At 31.0% G+C, this 23,005-nt stretch overlaps 5 protein-coding genes across 5 annotated transcripts; 2 read left to right on the top strand and 3 right to left on the bottom strand.

Moving 5' to 3' along the window:
* The first annotated feature begins 592 nt into the window (after positions 1-592).
* LOC110707640 (zinc finger Ran-binding domain-containing protein 2-like) lies at positions 593-1,861 on the top strand. The gene is made up of 4 exons (XM_021885666.1): positions 593-817; positions 989-1,352; positions 1,500-1,570; positions 1,666-1,861. Exons 2-4 carry the CDS (start codon positions 997-999, stop codon positions 1,677-1,679), a joined length of 441 nt encoding a protein of 146 aa, XP_021741358.1. The 5' UTR covers positions 593-817; positions 989-996; the 3' UTR covers positions 1,680-1,861.
* A 6,017-nt stretch (positions 1,862-7,878) lies between these two features.
* LOC110707889 (pentatricopeptide repeat-containing protein At1g08070, chloroplastic) lies at positions 7,879-11,010 on the top strand. The gene has a single exon (XM_021885965.1). It carries the CDS (start codon positions 8,447-8,449, stop codon positions 10,652-10,654), a length of 2,208 nt encoding a protein of 735 aa, XP_021741657.1. The 5' UTR covers positions 7,879-8,446; the 3' UTR covers positions 10,655-11,010.
* Positions 11,011-11,158: 148 nt separating this feature from the next.
* Positions 11,159-12,856, bottom strand: LOC110707890 (early nodulin-93-like). The gene is made up of 4 exons (XM_021885966.1): positions 12,448-12,856; positions 11,931-11,992; positions 11,583-11,658; positions 11,159-11,469 (listed from the first exon to the last, which is right to left on the bottom strand). Exons 1-4 carry the CDS (start codon positions 12,536-12,538, stop codon positions 11,369-11,371), a joined length of 330 nt encoding a protein of 109 aa, XP_021741658.1. The 5' UTR covers positions 12,539-12,856; the 3' UTR covers positions 11,159-11,368.
* Positions 12,857-16,068: 3,212 nt separating this feature from the next.
* LOC110707639 (early nodulin-93-like) lies at positions 16,069-17,612 on the bottom strand. Its single transcript, XM_021885665.1, has 4 exons — positions 17,388-17,612; positions 17,003-17,064; positions 16,791-16,866; positions 16,069-16,649 (listed from the first exon to the last, which is right to left on the bottom strand). The coding sequence occupies exons 1-4, from the start codon at positions 17,467-17,469 to the stop codon at positions 16,543-16,545; spliced, it is 327 nt and encodes a 108-aa protein (XP_021741357.1). The 5' UTR covers positions 17,470-17,612; the 3' UTR covers positions 16,069-16,542.
* A 1,979-nt stretch (positions 17,613-19,591) lies between these two features.
* On the bottom strand, positions 19,592-22,221 carry LOC110707638 (early nodulin-93-like). The gene is made up of 4 exons (XM_021885664.1): positions 21,843-22,221; positions 21,077-21,138; positions 20,119-20,194; positions 19,592-19,994 (listed from the first exon to the last, which is right to left on the bottom strand). Exons 1-4 carry the CDS (start codon positions 21,931-21,933, stop codon positions 19,894-19,896), a joined length of 330 nt encoding a protein of 109 aa, XP_021741356.1. The 5' UTR covers positions 21,934-22,221; the 3' UTR covers positions 19,592-19,893.
* Positions 22,222-23,005: the final 784 nt, after the last annotated feature.

Here is a 23,005-nt window from a genome sequence, read left to right as displayed (position 1 = left end):
TTCTTTTTAATATTTCCTTCCTTATTCTATGGCATTTTTTTTCATGCCATATAAACCTGATGATTTAACTGGGGCTATATGATGAAACCTGCTTGAAAGACAAACAAATAGGAGTGGAAGTCCCACATTTTGCGTTGATGTTGTGTGCATCAGATTCATACATCCTTTAAGCTCCAACTGAAAGCTGTCCCCTTTCAAATAACATCATCCCCTATTAACACCTTTGCTAGAAGGATATTTGATGACTGAAGAGAATAAGAACATAAAGAACTTTATAGTGCAAGAGGGAATCAGAAAAGATAAAAGGTCAATTTTGCTGATCACTTGTCGAGTTTATGTTGATTGCTAACATATATGATTACAGACATGCTTTAGTTTATTGTAAATAATTTGAACTTATAACAGGAAATTAAATGTGGTTCTGTGTGTAATTTCTACTTTTGGAATTCCATTACGTCAGAGGGGTCAATTTTTCTGTTCACTTCACAAGTTTCTGACTTTCTGGTAACTGCTAACATATATGATAACAGATTAAGTCGTTAGTTGTATATCAGTTAAAGCCTTATATTTTATAGGGTTCTGTTTGTAATTGTCAACTTGCGGAATCCCGTTTTTAAGGAGACTGCATGAAAGAGAGGGAGGGAACAATGAAGATGATGTTAACATTCATGTCCGTACACAGGAAGCGTAAATTTAGTTATAAAAGGGCATCATTGTTTACCGAACTAAGTTCATTTCGAGTTCCATCTTCATATATCTTGCTCTTTCATTGAAAGTACCTTCTTCTCAACCATTTCATATTCCTTAATTATCCCAGGTAATCTTTAGAGACTATGAATCATGACTTGCTAATAGAACAATGTTTCTTTCTAAAGAGGGATGACAGAACACTGATGTTGCAAAATTTTGCCTAATGACACTGACTTTAATATTAATGTTCTGTTTCTAACAAATATTGCTTTCCTTTTTGGGGTGGGGGTGTTCTTAGGGAAGGAGATGAGCTGGGGAGGGGACTGGATGTGTGGAGCATGCCAATACATTAACTTCAAGAAGCGAGAGATATGCCAAAGCTGTGGATTTTCTAAGTATGGTGGGCAGGATGATGCCTCAGCATATGGACACAACACCGCCACCAACAGGACACAAGTGTTGGCAGGGGACTGGTACTGCCAGTCTATGAACTGTGGGGCCCACAACTATGCTAGCAGGACGAGCTGCTACAGGTGCGGCGCGCAGAAACCTGAATGTGCTCGTGGATGCTGTGGAGCTAGCAATGTCATGTCCTCCGGTGCAGGGTATGGTTCTGAGGCTACCCCTCCTGGATGGAAATCTGGTGACTGGATTTGCACTGGGTAAATACTCCGTTCTACTGCCTAATATACATCTGTTAGTCTGTCTATTTATGGCATTGTATGGAAATCTCATTTTACCACTGTAATTGGTGCATATATAATATATACATCTGAATCTGTCTATTTATGTCATTTTTGGATTTACAGACCAGGATGTGGGATGCACAATTATGCCTGCAGGATGGAATGCTTCAGCTGCAAGACACCGAGGAATTTTGGTGAGAAATCTTCCTCTTTGTCTAGCTATATTCAGAAACAAGCCTATTATTTCCTATGTTTGCGGTTTGTTAAACAACACATTTTGTTATTGCAGGAGGAATGTACTAACAGAACTATCCACAAATCTGCTTTCCTTATCGTCGTTTATGAATCTAATATCATCGATAATGTAATCAAACTAGCACTAACTAGGAAGTGCTTAGTCCCTGTCTGTAATGAAGCTATATAAAGCTCTTGGAGACTAGCTTGTAATTTGACTTACAAAATTATTATATACGAAGTACGAAGTATTTTATATATATATGCTGTGTATTTAGTACGTCTATGTTGCTCATATTCTATGATGTGTTTTCTGACATGTGTATGTTTCCAGATGTCTTTTACAAACTTTTCAATGTTAAACATTGCAATATTCGAGTATCATTATTCTAGATTCTACATGGGTAACACAGCAATTGTTCTTCAAAGATACTCACCAAAATTGATATTAAAGATTTCATGTAACATCACTTACTTGATTATCTACTTAAGTACATAATTATTCAGTATTAATTCCCTAGGGTTTCCTCATGCAACACCACCCTAATCTTTCTAACCTGAGCCAGATTCTTACATTAAACGAGTCGAGGAAGTTCATGTCTTAGGGTTTCATATACTTTGAACGTCATGAGTTAGGTTTTTTTTTTTTTTTTTTTACTTATTATATATAAAATAATGGTAAAAAAATGTTATTAAATATATTTGTATGATTAGTCATTTTATAATGAAATAGTTTTTTGGGTTTTTCTATAACCCTCTAGATTCACTTTTCTACGTTGTGCCCCTCTATTTAGAACTTTCCACACTGTAACCCCAAAATACATTTAGTTTTTATATGGTAACCTTGTCGTTATCCCGCCGTTAACAAATGCTGTTAGTGGGGCCCACTCTCCACTTATTAATATTCTTTTTTTTATTGATGTGCGTGTTGGAAATTGTTTTGTTAAAGGTTTTTGGGGCTATTTAGACTCTTAAGGATCCAAATTGAGCTCAGATTTGACAAAACAATAACGTAAATAATGCCTCGTTTTGCAAATTAAAAACATAAACACGCAAATCGAGACATTTCTTATACGCAAAACGAGGCGTTTGCGTATTATTTTTCCTAAATCTAAGCTCAATTTGGATCCTTAAGGGCCAAAATAGCCCCCAAAACCTTTAACGAAATAATTTTCAACACGCAAATCGATTAAAAAAATATTAATAAGTGGAGAGTTGGCCCCACTAACGGAATTTATTAACGGCGGGATAACGACAAGATTACCGTATAGAAACTAAATGTATTTTGGGGTTACAGTATAAAAAGTTCTAAATGAAGGGACACGACGTAGAAAAGTGAAAATTAGAGGGTTACCATATAAAAAAAAAAAAAAAAAAAAAAAAAAAAAAAAAAAAAAAAAAAACCCTTTTTTTACTTATAAACTTTTTATAGTTTTACTACTTCATATTAGATAAATAAAAACAGTAATAATTAAAGTTTTACATTACAAACATTAAAGTTATATTTTGCTGAAATTTTAAAGAGACTAGTGAAGTGAGTATCAAACATGTAAATATATGTTCAAGTACCTTGTCTATTTCTAGCATGTTCGCATATATACATGTACTGACTACAAATCATTTGTGGTACGCTACCATTAGTTCATTCATGTTTAATGACAATGCAAATATTATTATTATTATTATTTTTATTTTATTTTTTTTTATTTTTTATTTATTTATTTATTTATTTTTTATTTCAAATGAGGGACAAGTCCAAAAAACTAAATAACTAATCAATTAGAACAAAATCAAATGGGGTAAGGAGGGACTAGGCGAGGAAAGGCCACACCTTTTGTATCCTTGTCTAAGATTCTACTAAGAGCTTAAGGAGCACAATCTTAAATGAAATCTAGAGTATTGATTAACGCCTTGATTAGCAAGCTATCTGTAGCACGGTTGCCTTCCTATGTACACTTGGATCTCTTGAACTTTCCCATTTGAGCTCTTAATCATGGAACGGCAATAAGATGTACACAAATCACCTCCTCCAAGTTCTTCATTACGTTAGGAACTGCACGCAAGCTAATTTAGCTATCAAATGAGGATGTAGGAGATGGAGGAATGATTATCCCCCCCTCCCCCAAGTGGTTGAGGGTTCGACTCTTCATCTCCCCATTCCTGTGATAGGGTGGGGGGCCCCTTCCTGTGTACCTTAAAAAAAAAAAAAAAAAAAAAAAAAAAAAAAAAAAAAAAGCTATCAAATTAGATCATCCAAAATAGCAAATTGAATTATAGTTATGCAAATCTGGAGTGATAAGCAATGAGGATATTGATCATGCAATAATGAGGTTGTAGATAATTAGGTTAATGCCAATGAATCAATGGATTTATTATGTGATATCAGCTAATTTTATGGTGCGTTACACATAAGATAGATCAAAACATTTCTTAAGGTTATGTTTCAAAAAAAAAAAAAAAAAAAAAAAAAAAAAAAAAAAACATTTCTTAAGGTTAGACATTTATTTGGCTGTTCTTGAATTTTGTAAATTGTGAACTTGTTTATGTATGCATGCATGGCAATAGTGCTATGATTTTGCTTAATAATTGGATTCTTACCAATAATTATAAATTAGTTTTTATTTACAAAAAAAAAAAAAAAAAAAAAAATGTGCTCGATTAGATAACCAAATCATTACGCATATGCTTGTTAAATGACCTTTTAGGCTATATGGATGAAGTAATTGGTTACTGGCTTTTGAGTATTGATTGATTTATCGAAAATAAAGTCAGTTATTTCGCATAAAAATTGTTATGAATTGATTCTATAGGCTCACTCTGTAGGCCTTTTTTTTTCAACTCAGCTTAACAAGTAAAATTGTAACAATAAAAAAAGAGGGATTTAGTGGAAAATGGGTCCTTTTTTTTTTTTTTTTCTTTTTTTCTGTAATAATTTTTTTTGAAATAATCTATACTTGATCAAACAAGCCAAGTGAATCAGCAAACCATCAACACTGGATTGTCAAACGAATTGAAGAACACGTGAATATTGACTATCTACTATGATCATGACATGTGATCTAATTCATTAGATCAATCTAGCTAGTCTAGCTTAAAGATGGCTAACTATAATAATAATGGACCACCATTATTGTTTATCCTCAACAGAAAGATTCAAGGAATCCCTAGATTCACTTTCAAAGGCAATTATCATCTCTTTCGTCTATTCCATATAGCAATAATTTATATACACTTTAAGAATCAGAAACTCATGAATAAAATGAACAATAATTCATTTCAGAATCTGATGCTTTGCCCTCAAAGCTAAGATATACAAATATATATAACAGCTAGCTATTTTGTAATCTCACTGGTGGGTCAAATTATATCTTAGATTTCATTCTCTTTTTTATAACTCGTCGACTAATAATAGAACAGGAAAAAATTTAGGTCAAAATTGTGTCAAATTACTATCAAAATATTATCACAACTTTTTTTAGGATTCTGGGGAACATTATATTGGAAAGTATTTCATTTTAGTATTTGAAAGTGTCTTATGACTCATATTATGTCTCCCAATAGCGCGAAAATTTATAAAAAGAAATAAAAATAAAAGTTACTTAGTAATATAACGACCCTTAAGAAGAAGAATTATACAATATGCTGGCTTTCCAAAAAACTTCTGGCCAAAGGAATAATGATATTTAGTTCTCATGCAATTTATCACTTGAAAATAAATTAAAAGAGTGGAGAATAAATTTTCTTTTAGATAGACAAAATGATTGGAAACAAAATTGAAACAAAATTAATTAGAGTTTAATTTCTAATTACTTTCTTCAATAATATTAAGGGAAAAAAGAATTTGTCCTATTGTGAGCATAGAATAATGTATCTCTAATATCATATGAATGTGTAATTTAATGGATTTTTTTTTAATGGATTTTTATGAAAATTAAGAATGCATTTGACACACTTGGTTTAAACTAGTTTTTCAATATAATGCTTGCACAATATTACTTGGTACAAATTTCAACTAACATTCTTCATTTCTTGGTTTGGACCACAACCATGTGTTTCATGTGTATTGACTTAGTAAGTGGAATTAGAGATTTAATTTCATATCAATGGAGCAAATTAGTGGAGCATTATATATTATTAGTTCTTGCTTAAAATAAAAGTGTTGCATAAATTGATGTTATTCATTATTTTATAACATGTATGTTTTGTTTTATTTATCCTAATCTAATTATGTTACTTATCGTATTAAATTTTGTGTATTATAGTTTCTGGTAGAATATCTATATTATTATTGTAAAAATCATTATAGTAGTGTATACATATAACTCTATTATTAAGACGTATGATAATGAAATTTCATTATAAAGATTTAATTTTATTTGATTAGATTAATTTTAGTAATGCAACACTCTTGGTAGTATATATATATATATATATATATATATATATATATATATATATATATATATATATATATATATATATATATATATATATATTTCATTTAACTATTTAAAATTTATTAAGTCATATTTTTTACTATTACTCCCACCGTCTTTATTTTAACCATGTAGTTTTGGGTTTACTTTATTAATTTTTCATTGTATAAAGTTGATACGGAGTAAAAGAATAATGGTGGTCTAAGTTATTATTTGTGAAAGAAAAATAGTGATCCTATAACTATATATGTATAGTGGAATTTCGTTATACAAACGAATTATAGGTTAAAAAAATACAAACAGGACTATGTTTTTATTCTAATATCTATCATACTTATAATTTTCATATAACTAATATTAGTAAATTAAGGTCGCATTATAAGTTACATAAAAATACAACAAATTATCCGTTTTCTAACAAGCAAAATAATAAAAGAATTATAAGGTTAAATTAAAAAAATAATATTTTTCATGAGATTTATGTATAAAAAACCGTGCATGCACGGGCTTCCATCTAGTTAATAATAAAACAAGGACTAGGCAAGTTATTATTACCCTATTAATTGATGAAATTACACTTGACAAAGTTGGATTGTTAGTTTTGACGGGTATCGGAATAATTATAGTTAAAAAAATACATAAATCCTCATATAATTGCAAACCAAGATAACAAAAACAAATAAAATGGTAATGCTCATTTCATCTTTACCTCTAATTTCTCCGCTTCACTTTTTCCGGAAATGAAATCCTCCTAACAAACTCAAAATTATGTGGTTCTATATGATGAACATATTTATACGTACTCATTAACTAATTAAATTGGTGTACTTATTGTCTCTTATGGAAACATATAAATATGATTGTAATAAGTTTTAACAGGGTGGAACCTAATACAACTTAATTTCTTTTACGAGTGTATAGTGAACACAAATGACATATATGAACGAAATTTGGTCCAAAATGTCATATAATGTTCTCAACCTGACCTCCTTTTTTACTACATTTTCTTTTAGTGTGAGTTGAAGCTAAGTTATGTTATTCGTTTCTCTTGCCCTAGTCTCTCTTATATCCGTCCTCTCTTTATTTCCACCGCCATTTTCTTCCTTTCTAGCTAGTCCTAGTATTCGCTCCACCGCCTTTCTTCTCCCATTTGAGTCTTAGTATTCGCTTTACCCCATTTGTATGTACTACTATTCTCTTATACCCTTTTCATGTTTTTCAGTCTTGTAATTGATACCTTCTTCATCCTAGTCATCGTCCTCCTTGAGGGCCCAACAACAACAAGGAACAAATACGACATATACAAAATTAAAAGAAGAGTTATCTTATAGATAAAGATATCTAGAAATTCTGACATACAAGATGAAGTAATCGAAGACCACAAAATAACCCTAATCAAAATAATAAAGTTAAGAATCAAACACCATCCATTATAAGTATACTTCTTTGCCAACTTTTATTTTTTGGTCGAGTTTGTTGTGTTTGATTAAAATTGAACCGAATCTTTCTTTTCAATCAATATTTATATACGAAGTATATATTCTCCTCATAAAAATTGTGATTAAATCAACTTGAATGGATTAGGTGAATTTATTTGTAATTAATAAATTACATGGAAGTAATAATATTGGTATAACTAATTTATTTGATTTTAGAAAAAAAAATAGTAAATTAATTGTTTTATAATTTACTTAGAATTTAACAAATTAATTCTTCAACTTTGGATGAATTGTTGTAATTGAATGATGGATAGAGAAAGAAAAATGATTGTTATTTTATAATTTTCTTAGAATTTAACAAATTAATTCTTCAAATTTGGATGAATTGTTGTAATTGAATGATGGATAGAGAAAGAAAAATGAGAAAATAAGAAGCATAAAGAGATAATATAATGAGAACGAGAGCTATATAAAAGTTAGGATGAGGGTGGCGTGGTGATAAAGTAGTGGGAGACGAAGCCATTAAGTTCTACAATATTTGGGATGATGAAGAATAAGGAGAGGACCAAGAAGACGAAAAACTTAAATAAAGGCGTGGCTAGTAAAGTTAAGTTGGGCATGGATCAGGTTAACATGAGTGTTCTTTAGGTCGGTACAACACAAAAGGGTTCAAGCTGACTTGAGCCCGACAATGTGAGTCAGACGGCCAGTAATGATTCATACGTGAATATCATATTTAAATTTGGCATAAATAGAACACGAAACAGGTGACTCCCTCTTATTTTGAACCAACTTTTAAATAATTAAAAATAATAAATGGACCGTTTGTTTTTTTTTTGAAGTTGGACCGTTATTTTTGGCGGGTAACGGAAATAACTAAACTTCAAAAAAAAAAAAAAAAAAAAAAAAAAAAAAACCTCATTTCTTAGCAAACAAAGAACAACAAAAAAACCCAATTAAAATGACAATGCTAATTTCATCTTCAACCCTAATTTCTCCACTCCATTTTCTCCCAAATTCAGATCCTCCATACAATCTCCTTCAATCTCAACCCTCACTCTCTCTCCTCTCCAAATGCAAGAACATTCAAACCCTAAAACAAATCCACTCCCAAATCATCAAAACTGGCCTTCACAATACCCAATTTGCTCTTAGCAAGCTCATTGAATCCTGTGCTGTTAATCCTTCAGGTGATCTATCGTATGCGCTTTCGATATTCGAATCGATGGATGAACCCAATACTCTGGTTTGGAATACTGTGATTAGAGGGAAATCTTTGAGTTCTGCTCCAATGGGTGCTTTTGATTTGTACATTCGTATGCTTGTTTCGGGTGCCGAACCGAATTCTTACACTTTCCCTTTTGTTTTGAAGTCTTGTGCGAAATCGGGGAATACCCAGGAAGGGAAACAGGTTCATGGGCATGTGTTGAAGCTCGGGCTCGATTCAGATGTTTTTGTGCATTCGTCTTTGATCAATATGTATGCTCAAATTGGGGAGTTGTATTGTGCACGCCAAGTGTTTGATAAAAGTCCTCTTAGAGATCCTGTTTCTTATACTGCACTTATTACTGGGTATGTGTGTAGGGGTTGTTTGGAGGATGCACATAAGCTGTTTGATGAAATTCCTGTGAAGGATGTTGTGTCATGGAATGCTATGATTGCAGGGTATGTACAGAGCGGTCGATTCGATGAGGCAATAGCGTTTTTCCAAGAGATGTTACGAGCAGAGGTTACGCCTAATGAGAGTACAATGCTTAGTGTTCTGTCAGCTTGTGCTCAATCCGGTAATCTTGAGTTAGGGAGATGGGTTAGGTCTTGGGTTGAAGAAAATGGCTTGGGAACAAAGCTTCGGGTTGTAAATGCGCTCATTGACATGTATGCAAAGTGTGACGATCTTGAAACAGCATGGACTTTGTTTGAGGGATTACCTCAAAAGAACCTAATCTCATGGAATGTGATGATTGGTGGGTACACTCATGGGAGCTTGTACAAAGAAGCTTTGTGTTTGTTCAGAGAAATGTTAGAACTTGAGGTTGTGCCGAATGATGTGACTTTCTTAAGTGTTCTTCCAGCTTGTGCTCACTTAGGCGCCCTTGATTATGGAAAATGGATTCATGCATATATAAACCGAAACTTCAGCCACTTAACTAACCCTGCTCTATTGACCAGCCTGATTAATATGTACGCGAAATGTGGTGATATTGAAGCTGCCAAACAGGTATTTGATCGAATGGAAACTAGAAGCCTTGCTTCTTGGAATGCGCTGATATCCGGGCTATCCATGCATGGTGATGCAAACCATGCCCTTGATCTTTTCTTGAGGATGGTGCATGAAGGATTTAGACCGGATGATATCACATTCGTGGGTGTTTTATCGGCTTGTACTCAAGCTGGTTTGGTAGATCTTGGTCGGAAATATATCAATGCTATGATAGAAGATTATAAGATTTCACCAAAAGTACCTCATTATGGTTGCATGATCGATCTACTTGGGAGAGCAGGATTGTTCGATGAAGCAGAGGCCCTAATGGATACAATGCCAATGGAGCCAGATGGTGCTATATGGGGTTCTCTCCTTGCCGCATGTAAGCTTCACAAGAAGGTTGAAATGGCTGAAAAAGTCGCCAACCATCTTTTCGAGCTAGAACCTAACAACCCAGGGCCTTATGTACTGCTCTCAAATATCTATGCTATCGCAGGCAGATGGGATGACGTAGCTAGAGTTAGAACAAGATTAAACGACTTAGGAATAAAGAAAGTTCCAGGATGTACTTCAATTGAGATAGATAGCATTGTTCATGAGTTTCTTGTTGGAGATAAATTGCACCCACAGAGCAATGCAATATATGAGATGGTGGATGAAGTAGATAGGCTCTTGGCCTTAAATGGGCATGTCCCTGATACATCTGAGGTTCTCTATGACATGGATGAGGACTGGAAAGAAGGGGCATTAAGTCATCATAGTGAAAGACTGGCAATTGCTTATGGATTAATTAGTACGAAACCCGGTACAACGATTAGGATTGTTAAGAACTTAAGGGTATGTGGAAATTGTCATTCAGCTACAAAGCTCATATCAAAGATTTTCAACAGGGAGATCATAGCAAGGGATCGTAATCGTTTCCATCATTTCAAAGACGGCCAATGTTCATGTATGGACCAGTGGTAAATATTCCTTCTATCCATTTTCATCTCATTGAATTTTAATACTTGCACAGATCATGCTATCTGAGTAGCTATTCCTGTACATTAATCCAGATTTTAAATTTCTGGGAAATGAAATTTAATTGTTCATGTAAAGTTGTAAACTTGTGAATCGTCCTTTATATGGTGTACATCATAATGAAATCATATATAGCACAGAAAATCTATATTTAACATTCAAGATCTAATCATATATGGCAGCATGAATAATACATTATACATAAATTATTTCCATGATAAACCCATGTTAATACTGCTGTTAGAGTTAATATTTATGTTAACATTGATATATTTTGATAATGTATATGAATTGAGGATTATTGAAAGTTGGCATAATATATAAAAAGACCGCGAAAATTTGGAATTATTACTGTTAAATTTTACTTCTCTTGCTACTAGTGAGAAAACAAGGAAATGCTAGCAGAACTGCATCATCCTGCAGGTAATCAGCTGATGCAAGAAGATAACCTTGAAAGAAAAACATCTTTATTTTAATTCATATACATTACGTAAGGATAACTCATACAGTACAAGATTTGCTTCTTAATACGTAATCATATGATTCACACTAAGATCAAGCTCAATGTTATCGTCATCATCATCATTATCATTGTCGTCGTTGTCTTTGTCATCTTCAATAATCAATGACAGCCTCCAGAACATGTGTCATCTTCAAATCTTATGCTCCAATGTTTGGCATTCCAGCTTGATTGAAGGAGTTTTTGCGTGCTGACTTCAGCACAGTTTTATCAGCTACTATGAAATATGCTGCTCCAGCCACTATTATTTGCAATAAAATTTAGAATGTTAGTCAATTTTTGTAAGGAAAACAACAATAATAAATAGGGATAAAATGTAAGACCAAAATTAAATAAAATGTAAAGGTTATATACCAGTAGAAATTATGAGGGCCTGAGCAGTGGGGTTGAGATTGGCCTTAGCCCAAGCCAACTTTCTTGCACTTGCTATCTGCAAGTTAAGGTTAACATTAAAATTTCGAAACCGTGAACACAAATTCTTGTATAAGACGGGTGTATATAATATAATTCTTGTATAAGATGGGTGTATATAGGTGGATTTCTAGTCTTTTTTAACGTCACCCTATATTCTGTAAAAAGTTATTTTGACCTTCTTATACACCTATTTTATAGGAGACCTGACCGTTTTATGGTATAAAATTAGAATCTAAACTGAATCGATAAGAATGATTAGGGGTAGAGAATAGGCTAAAAAAAACTTACAGTTGGGACTGCTGCAGCGATTCCAGCAACAACAGCAGCCTTTGCTCCAGCTACAACACCATCTGTTATACAAGAAGAAGAAAATAAACAATGTCCTTAATAAGCTAATGCATTCAAAGTTTCAAATCAATAAAATTAAAGCACAAATTAAGATGTCAAAAAAAAATTAATTCTGTACTCTATTTTTACTCAATAAGTGAATAATATAGATATTCATCAAATTATTTTTTTTTTTTTTTTTTTTTTTTTTTGACAACAGCAAAGAGAACAAGAAAAAAAATTAAAAAATTATTATATTGCACTCACATGAAAATCTCAAAAAGCATTATTTTTTCATAAGGTAAATATTTGGCTGAATTACATTTTTTTAAAAAAAATAAAAATAAAAAATTCAGACAGACCAAAATGTGAGTTATAAATAAAACTTAGATTATGCCAGTGACCATTTTATCATAATAATTGTAAACTTTATATGTATATAAAAAGCAAAAATAGAAAATAAAATAAATTGAAGTACCATGAGAACAACGTTTAGCCATGGCTAGCCTTTGTTCAAGTGAGGCCAAGCTAGACCTCTCTAGGGGTGATTCTGCAATATTTTTAGCCATTTTTTTTCCTTATAGAGAAAAAAAAAAAAAAAAGTACAATAATAAAGAGTACTAAATATAATAATTAGAGGGTGCTAAAATATGTTGATATATAATTATGTGAAATTTGAAGGTTTAAGATGAGTTAGTTGAAATGGTGAAGAAATTGTACGTTATATTTATAGAGAACTTTAGAGAGTGTAAAGTTGCTGTAAAGTGGTACACAAATTAGGTGGTTTGATGGTTTTATGAGAAATCTAAGGTTTTTAGTCCCATTGTTTTCTACTTGACTTAGGTTTCTGTTTTTAGTCGGTTGATTCCTTTTGTCCTTTTTGTCTCCTTAATTGAGGATCTTTCATGTTAATTTGTGATTAAATTAATCTATTACCATCCCAAATCACTCACTTAATTGAAAAATTCATTTTATCAAGTGAATGGGAAACTGGAGTGTACAAAATTTTTAGTGCTTCATTTGTTTTATGAAGTTAACTCACTTGCCCTTTACGCAATTTTTAAAATCAATGCATATCCTTTGATCAATATTATTATTATTAGTCAATTGAGGACATACTTCCTCTTTTTCTTTAATATCACAATATAGAGTAAGGGAATTATGGTGTTGTGCACTTATGCATACAAACATTTTAACTAATAGACCCTTTATTGGTGTTGAAATGAAACGATATCATTTAAGCACGATTTAATATCAATAGATTTATTAAAGTTATTGAAAGTGACTCAAGCTATTAGAAGCTGATAGTTCCCCTACTTAATATGTGAGTAGTATATTAAAGAATAATAAAAGACAAAGTAAATAAATAAATAAAAACCAGTTTAAATAGTTGAAATGAAAAATAAGGTAGCAATGGTATAATATCTATTAACTATTACTAAAACAAAACGTGTTGATGTCATCAATTCCTTAAAGTGTTTTATGTGTCAAGCTCTCATTGAAAAATTTCCCTCCAAACTTCAATATAATGTCATCATTTTTTCTTTTATTTTTTTTAGTTTTTTTGTTTTTTTGTTTTTTTTTTTTATTTTTTTTGCCCTTTCATTTTACTTGCTAGAAATTAGGACAAAGTAGGTATGAAACTAAAAATCTGAAACTTGAATTTTGTAGCAATATATTGTTGTATACTCCGTATTAATTTTGGATATTCCTAATACAATACAACAATATTTAATAGATATAGATAATGTGTCTTTTAACTTCCACTCTAAACGTATAAGCTCAATAGATAATGCAACATTAAATATATTTTGTCTAACCATCATTTTAATATGTTTTCAATAACATAGTAAATATTATGATGTAGCATAAAAAAATAACCATTAAAAAAAAGGATTATGTACATGTTTTTTTATATTTATAAAAAACATTTTTATAAAAAAAAAATTAAAAAAAATAAAAAAATTATCAACAACAAAAGATATAAAATAAAATACGGATTAATTACTTATCACCATCATGTAATATACGGGCAATAAATCTATTATATAATAAGAAAAGGAGGGGATAAGAGGGCCTTCATCCTAAGAGTACAAATTTACAATTGTCTCTGCTCTACTCCGTAGTCTTCTTATCCCCTTAGGTCTTTATCAACACCCTTGTAGTTTAGGATCGTATACTCAGCTCGTATATAGTACAATTACTATGTCTTACTCCGTAATTAATTTATTTTAAAATTGAGTATTCTAAATTTTTGTTTAGAGAGTCATAAGGGTAAGTAATGAGAATCGATTTCAGGATAACCTGAATCAGGAAGAGAGATCTAACCACTTAAAATATCCCTTACTCTCTGAGTCATGCTAAATTATTGTATTTATACGAGTTGAAATATAATCAGAATTGGGTATTTTTTATTCATATTAAATAATCGGTCGGATTAGTTTTTGATACCTCAAGCCGTATAGATTGATTTTATCCAAAAGGGCGACAAAATCAATGCGATTAAAATGGATTCTGGCACATTGCAGAGACAGTACTCATTAAATGGGATATTTTATAAGCAACGGGAACGTGGATAATTATGTGACAAACAAGCCCAAAACCAGTCGACTACCATAATTTTTCAAAATAGACGGTCAAGATTATTTATTTTTTTATTTATTTTTAATTAGTATTTTTTATTAAAAATAATTTTTTTATTATTTTAAATATATTTTTATCTTCTAGATTTTTTTTAATATTTTTGAAATTCTGAAAATGAAAAATATATATATAAAATAATTAAAAAGTGATTTTTAATTAAAATTTCTAATTAAAAATAAATAAAAAAAATAAATATTCTCAGCTATCTACTTTAAAAAATTATAATAGTAAAAAATAATAAGACTATATTAGAATTTTCACAAAACCATGGGTACATTACACGAGGTCTCCATTTACACTGCAATTGCATCCCTTTTTAATTTGATGTGCTTGGCACACTGCAATACTGCATTGTGCAGTTGTGCCACTCCTCCCATCCTACTCCGTAACTTGCAACACGCGTCTCTTATGATATCCGTTATTTTTTTCCTTAATTCCTTTTTCTTAGCCTTTTTTCAATCTGTTTTAACTTTCTCTCTTTTTTTTTTTTTTTTTTTTTTTTTTTTTTGGAATGGTGTTTTAACTTTCTCTTATCTCTTAGGGGAGTTTGGTTTACAAATTGTGATGGGTTTAAAATCGGGAATGAAACTATAAGGATGCATAAATAGAAACTTGATTATTGCTTGATACCTTGTGTTAAGTCATTGTTTTAAAATATATATATATATATATATATTATTTAATACTTAGAAGTGTGGTATGATTCATATATACCCGCCTTTTTAGCCTACATTTTAAGGATTGAGATATGGGTTAAAATATTAGATTTATCTTAAATAAACATTAAGTATGGATTTTACTCATTTCAACTTTATACCTCATACATACCTGAAAGTTATATTAACCAAACGTCATAAAAAGATTATAAGTATGAAGAAATATAAATGGAGATAGAGATGGTATGTTTTATGGAGAATATACTAGGATATTAGTTTATAAACTTGAGTGAATTTTGATAACCAAAAAGTATTTGGATTCGTAGATAAGTTTAATTAATCAAGGTCATAGGAAGAGAATAGTTTGCATAAACATATATAGGTAGAGAATACTTTATTAGCACTGCCAAAAAAAACTTTAAGGAAAATTAACCAATAAAGAATTTTTAATTTAATTGATCTAGGTGCTATATATTTACAGATCAGAACATGGTATTCAGTATCAATGTATCATCCCTCGTTCATGAGTAATGGGAGGAAAATGACCCAATGGATATGGTACGGCGTTACGTCATCATACGTAGTTGCATGCTTCATGTATATACTTGTATAATTTTCCGTTGGACTCCGTATTATTATCACCTCATCTTATTAACATGTCATGCTATGGTAACAATTCTTCTCTATTTTCCATAAGATGTATTAGAAATTTCCCTTGTGAGGAAAGTTTCCTAATATTTTCTTTTTTTTACCATTGTAACAAAATGAGAAAATTAAATAAGACAAATAATTATAAAGGATTGAAGATGAAAAAGTAGTGAAAATAAATTAACAACTATTAATGAACAATTTTTTTATATTATATAAAACAGCTAGGAGTGTGCCTTCGCTCTAGGCTCTCATTCAATTCACACAAAACTTGACAATAACTAAACTACATAAAGGAATTATACTACTAAGCCGAGATTTACTAGCTCTTAATTACAAGTTAGAACTAACTAATCAAAATACAATGTTTCCACCGCGATCGTTTGAAATATGACTACATAATACATTAAACTAATTTGGAAAAATAAAAAAAAAATCGCAATGATTTTTATTCATATATTACAATGGTAATTATGGTATAGTGAACATTAGCATCATGACTTCACGTCTTCACCATGCAACGATCAATATTTCAAGCCTCCCATGGTCGTCCTGTTCTACATAGCATTATATTCTTTCTTTATTCTTTTTGTAATTTTTAATTTTGATAATTGTTTGCGATTTAATTAAGCTCCAAAAGTTTGGATCTCTGCATCTTTATTATTGATAGAGTTGCGACGTGCTGATTTCAAAACTGCTTTGTCAGCTACTATGAAGTATGCTGCTCCTGCCGCTGTAATTAATCATCAACCAAATTCAATATATTAGCAACTTAACTAAATAGTATTTCACATAAAATAATTCAATACGTTACGTTACGTGTGCACATATATATGTACGACGTATACTGGTATACAATGGTTTAAGTGTTTACCGGTTGAAATAATAAGAGCCTGAGCAGTGTAGTTGAGATTGGCCCTCGCCCATGAAAACCTTCTAACACTTGCTATCTATAAGATCATATTTCACGTCAAAATATCAAATTATTATTTCTATGTACGAAATATTTCGTATAATATATCAAAGTATGGCTATTAACTATATATTGTGAACAACAAAGAAAAATTATTTTCAAAACCAACTCACGGTTGGGATGGCTGTAACCACTCCAGCAATTACGGCAGCCTTTGCTCCAGCTATAACACCTTCTGTATATATTTATTTATTTCTTTGACATGTTAGAAAATCACATGAAAATTTATCATAATAAATCCACAAAACGAATAGCTAGCCCTTTATTTTTGTATAATTTAAATTTAATTTCATTACGCAACAATATGTCGTAATTTATTCATCACATTTTCACTTACTTTATTTAGATAAGCTCGATTAATTATTTAATAATAAATTCAAATAAACTTAGATGAAAATTAAGTTTAAACGGTTAAACCTTGGCATGCTAAATTGCTAATAGGATTGCAACAATAATTAAATATGATATCTATGAGATCGAGTAAAGTAAATAAATTACCATGAGAGTATTGTTTGGCCATGGCTAGCCTCTGATCAGTTGTGGACTCTGTAAGAGACTGTTGATCAATACCTTTGGCCATCTAGAACAATCTAGAAGATATAGACTATGAATATCTAAAAAGGGTAAAACGTAAACTTCTTATCGTACGTAAAGCTAGCTTAATTATTTAATTTAGTACTAAGTAATTTTTTGTAAAAGCTTTTGAACGAGTGAAAATGATGAAGACTGAAGAGCTCTGGTAGTGTGATGTATATATATATAGAACCAAATTTTGCCCTTTTATTATTATTATTATTATTATTCATTTTCTTTATGTTATCATTTATTAAATTATTTATTTTATATTTTTTTAGTAATGATTTGGCCTGAATATCAGTAAGAGCTTAGTTATGACTACATTATAATTTAATAATAAACCCTCATTTTTATTCACTTTTAGGTTAAGCTTACAAATTAAAGCACCTTATTTGTTGTTGCATTCATCGATTATACTTTCTCCGTTCTAATAATATTGCAACAACTGCACTTTTGCATTATTCATTATGCTTGTTTGACCACAAATTATGATTTATACGTAAAGTAAAATATAGTTATGTGGGGTCTTGTTAGATTCGTCTCGTAAAATACTTTCACAATACCAACTTTTTATAATTTTTACTCTTATATTAGATATTTAACATATAAAATATACTTTGGAATGCGTAATTTCATCCTTGTTGCAATATTTGTGGACCAGATCGAGGAAGTATTTTATGTAAGAAATATTATAACATGTAAGCTAAGAGAAGAATGAGTTTAAAGCTTACATGAAATAAATTAAAGTAAATACTATGTAGGATATCGTTTTTCGATCTCTAAATTAGACAGCTACTCCGTATAGTAACATTATATTTAGCTCGATAACTTACAACAGCTCATTAATCACAACTTTTACCACTGTACTCTAGATTGAAATCTAACCGTATTTTTATTCGTATAAATACAGTTAGAATTAGATGTATTTAAGGATATTACTTGCTCGATCATTTAAAAGTAATTTATTGAGCAAATATGATGATCAAAATAATAAATTTAGTAGCACTTCATTACTAATTTTTAGGTAACTTCACTTAAGAATCTTATCACACCAGGATCCATAAAATATAATTTCTACTTACTATTTTTCGCTTCTCAAGTTAAAAAGACAGAGAACAGATGGACAACTAAAAAAATGTAAGAGTAAAAACAATGGGTAGCAAATTAAATTAAAGAAGCTTTGGATCTATCACCCATCATCATCTCCTTTGTTATAGTAAATAGCAACACGTGTCAAAATCAAAGGTCCACTATTTTTGGAATTTAATAAGGATTAATTGTAATATTATGGGTATTGGTTGCACTTGCTCACCGTTTTGTAGAAGTTTACAATAATATTGTACGTGCTACAAAGTACAAACTAGTATGTGGTGGTTTTAGTATCTTTCTGTTGCTATGTTTTGTGCATACTCCATGCTAATGTCCTTTTCATTATCCTTTTTATTTTCTAGATTTTTTTTTTTGGCAATTTATTACTTTTGCTTCATTTTCTGATCTGCTCCACCGCTCAATCTAGTTGCCGGCTTGCCGTCAAGAAATATGGATAATACGATTAAAAGGTTTTATAACGGATAGAAGCTTATTCGGCATCATTGTAATTTTCGTGCTGATCATATTTTGTTTGTTTTGGTTATGAATTTCTCAACTAATTATATAGTCATATTATGCCTTCATAGAGATTTGAATGATATATATAATTATGCCTTCATAGAGATTTGAATGAGAAATGTTTAGCTTATAAAAATATTTTATAATGACAGAACGTGGTTAAATACTTTCTAATTATAGTTTGTATATATCTTGGCCTTTTTGGCTTTTTTTAGGTGGCTAACTGTCTAGCTTGATCCAAATAGTTCAATGTACCTAAAAGGTTCGTTGAATCAAAATATAATCTTTCTTGATTTGCATTCTAAAATCGGTATATGCAGTCGTATTGACAATGTATATTATAGGTTTTGTATTAGCACGGACACAATTTATAAATAAAAATTGGTGAACGTGTATGAAAATATCCAATTTACTCGATTGATAACCCGAATTTAATATTGGTCAATGAATACCCTTATCTTCATCACACTATTAGTTGTGAGCTCAAGCTCAATATAATGCATCCATGCTTGAAAGTAAAGTTGAGACTCATGCTAAGATATATGTATTGACCAAAGTATATAAACTCTATGTTTATAAGTAGTACATACTTATTAATGTTACATAGGTATAGATTAGATATATATAGATGCATGGTACATTATAATTGCTAGATTGCACCGCAATTATTATAATCATGCAATCATAATCCTAATTAATATAATCAAATCATTCGATGTGATCGTCGTAATCATCAATTTGCCATCATGATCATTTTCATTAATTAATCATATATGGAAATATTGTAAATCTTTAAGAATCAATTATTTCAGATTTATAATTATGCTCCACTGTTTGGATTTCTAGCTTGATTAAAAGAGTTTCGACGTGCCGACTTCAGAACAGTCTTGTCCGCTACTATGAAGTATGCTGCTCCAGCCACTGTTTTATCAATTAAATTCAGAATTTTAGTTAAGTACCAGTAAAAAATGAAATTAAAATCCAATAATAACACATATTAAGAAAGTTGAAGAAAAAAGTAATAATGTTTTAGTAGTAATTGTACCAGTAGATATTATAAGAGCTTGAGCAGTATGATTGAGATTGGCCTTTGCCCATGGAAGCATTCTAGCACTTGCAATCTGCAAAGGTATAATATAATATTATAATACTCTGAAATTTCAATTTAGAGTGAGGGATAGAGTACCTGGCAAATAGGTCATTCGGGTCGGGTCACTTTCGGGTCGGGTTAATTTCGGGTCAGCTAATATTTCAGGTCGGGTATGGGTCGGGTCGGGTCGATTCGGGTTGGGTCAATTTCTGGTCAAGTATGTTCGGGTCAAAATCTGGTCGGGTCATGTTCGGGTTGTTTTATTTGTGAATCAAGCTCAAATGAATAATTTTATACGGATTATATATTTTGTTATTGTTATAATAAAAACTATCAATTCAGTTTATGAGCTTAGCTACGGTTGAAGAAGAACAATTTGAGTTACTTTTGGTACAAGACATTTTAAGGTCAATTATAAGGTAATTTTAGTTCGGGACATGTCGGGTATTGGGGCTGTTCGGGTCAATTTTGGGTATCGGGTCTGTTCGGGTCAAACACTTCGGGTCAATTTCGGGTCGGGTCAGTTCGAGTGTCGGGTCAGGTTCGGGCCAACTCCATTTTTGGGTCGGGTATGGTCGGGTCGGGTCATTCGGGTCAGGTCATCGGGTCTGGATCAGGATTGCCAGGTCTACTATATATATGCTAATCTGTTAATCTATGAAGATGTAATTTTTTTAGCGCATGCACTTCACATGTTGATGTACTATATGTACATACCTTACAAGAAAGGTGTTATCGTAAATAATCTATTATTGTTAAGGATGATTATGCTTTAATGCACGATGTGGTTACGTGCTAGAGTGATCAATGTACATGGATACATGTACATATGTACGACTAGTTGCATAACGTAACGTGTGGTTGGGCCAGGGGAGGGGGAGGATTTGATAATTAGCTTAGCTAGAGAACTCACAGTTGGTATGGCAGCAGCAAAGCCAGAAACAACAGCTGCCTTAGCTCCAGCAAGAACACCCTCTGAAATTCAATTTCAAATTAAAAATACAAGAAATAATTTAGAATTTACAAGAAATAATTAATCATTTACTAGCAAATTATAGATTAATAATCTTTTCAAAGAAATGGTAAAAATTAAATTATTTAAAATCTTGAAACTAACTGGCTGATGGCCCACGGACTTTTAGGTAAAGACTAAAGACCATAGAAAAATGAGTCCAGAGAGTTTCTTGGGTCAACAAAATTAAGGTTTTTGGACCCAACAAAAATATTATATAAATATAATTTGGACCATCTATAATTAGTCATCACACAAAGTGTTCTCTTATTTTATTCAGTAATTATATATAATTACAAATACTATTATATGACAATCAGCTCTAGTTTAATCAAGTTTCATGCATGTTACAGTTTATTTTTTTGAGGAAGTGTGAAAGACGAAATCTTCATCAAAATAATTAGAGGATCATCTAAAACACCATCATAATACCTTAGATTCTTACTCTGTAACAAAATATTGACTCATGCTACAGTCTTATTATGATTTTTCCATTTTCGAAAATACTCTTTTGTCAGAAAATCAATGAACACCCTCATAAAATAACATTATACTACTATATATTAAGAAAGCAAAATTTATGTAAAATGTTAATCTAATTGATCTATTCTAGGACGAAAGGAGTATATATTGACATTTATAAAATGCAATGTATATATATACGTACCATGAGCGCAACGTTTGGCCATAGTTAGCCTTTGATCAAAAGAGAACAAGGTAGACCTCTCTAACGGTGATTGTGCAACATTTTTGGCCATTGTAATTTATAGGATATAGGAAAAAACAATTATTAATAATGTGATAACTTGATGATGAGATGAATATATTAGAGGAGTTTGAATGAGAGAAAATGGTGAAGAAAAGAGTGACATTTATAGAAAAAAAAAATTAGTGGGTGAGAAAAGTGTGTGACATTTTAAGTGACAAGTTTGATGGTATTACTAGAAATCTAAGTTCCAAGAAAAAGTCTAGTTCCCGTTGTTTTTCCTTCAGTTAGATTTGTGTTGTAGTCAGTTGATTCCACTCGTCTTTTTCTTTATTCTATCCAATAATGCTCATAGACTCATAGTGCATGAAAATGGGTTAGTTGGTTGTGCTATCACGTGTAATTTAGGTCACCAAAAATGCATCTAGTATTGATATTGTGAAAATCCCCATGTAGTTCATTTGTGTAGCAAGTTTGATTAGCTATTACTCTTCGGAAATTCAGTTTCAATTTAATTGCAACATACAATTTTTAAATTTGCTCGTATTAAAATAATTGTAACAACTCCTATGTTAAAAAGGTCTTTCTGTTATACACTCTGTATCAATGAAATTGCTTGTCTCACCCCTTATATACCCTGCTAACTTGTGGGAATGCATGCATGTGTTTCCTTTGTTGTTTTAATTGTAATGTTTTGATTTTTGTGTTTACATAGTCTACTTTGACTATCTTTACTAATTTACACTTAAAAAAATAAAGACATGTCGAATTTTGTTATATATACTTTAGTTGAAAGATTAATTATTTTTATAGTTATGTGACCTAAATTATGTTTGGAGATTTTATGTTTTCTCCAGAACTAACATTCTCTCTCTCGGTTGGTACACTTAGACACGGTTGATGGATTTATGGAATTTGTCAATGGTTTTCACATGAATTATTTTCAACAATAGTGGGTGGCTAATGGCCCTTTTTGATTATCGTATAACTTTTTTTGGACCATACAATCTTAATAATATTGCACACTTCACTTCTTTTTTAGCTAAGCCGGTTGTTGGGCCATTTTTTATTTTTAGCAACCCTCTTTACACCGTTTTAAGACGGTGCTTAGACTCAATATCATA

This window comes from Chenopodium quinoa, unplaced genomic scaffold (assembly GCF_001683475.1).
Source record: "Chenopodium quinoa cultivar QQ74 unplaced genomic scaffold, ASM168347v1, whole genome shotgun sequence".
NCBI classification, from domain to species: Eukaryota; Viridiplantae; Streptophyta; class Magnoliopsida; order Caryophyllales; family Amaranthaceae; genus Chenopodium; species Chenopodium quinoa.
The sequence above is the reverse complement of the archived record's forward strand: the minus strand, read 5'-3'. Positions and strand labels throughout refer to the sequence as shown.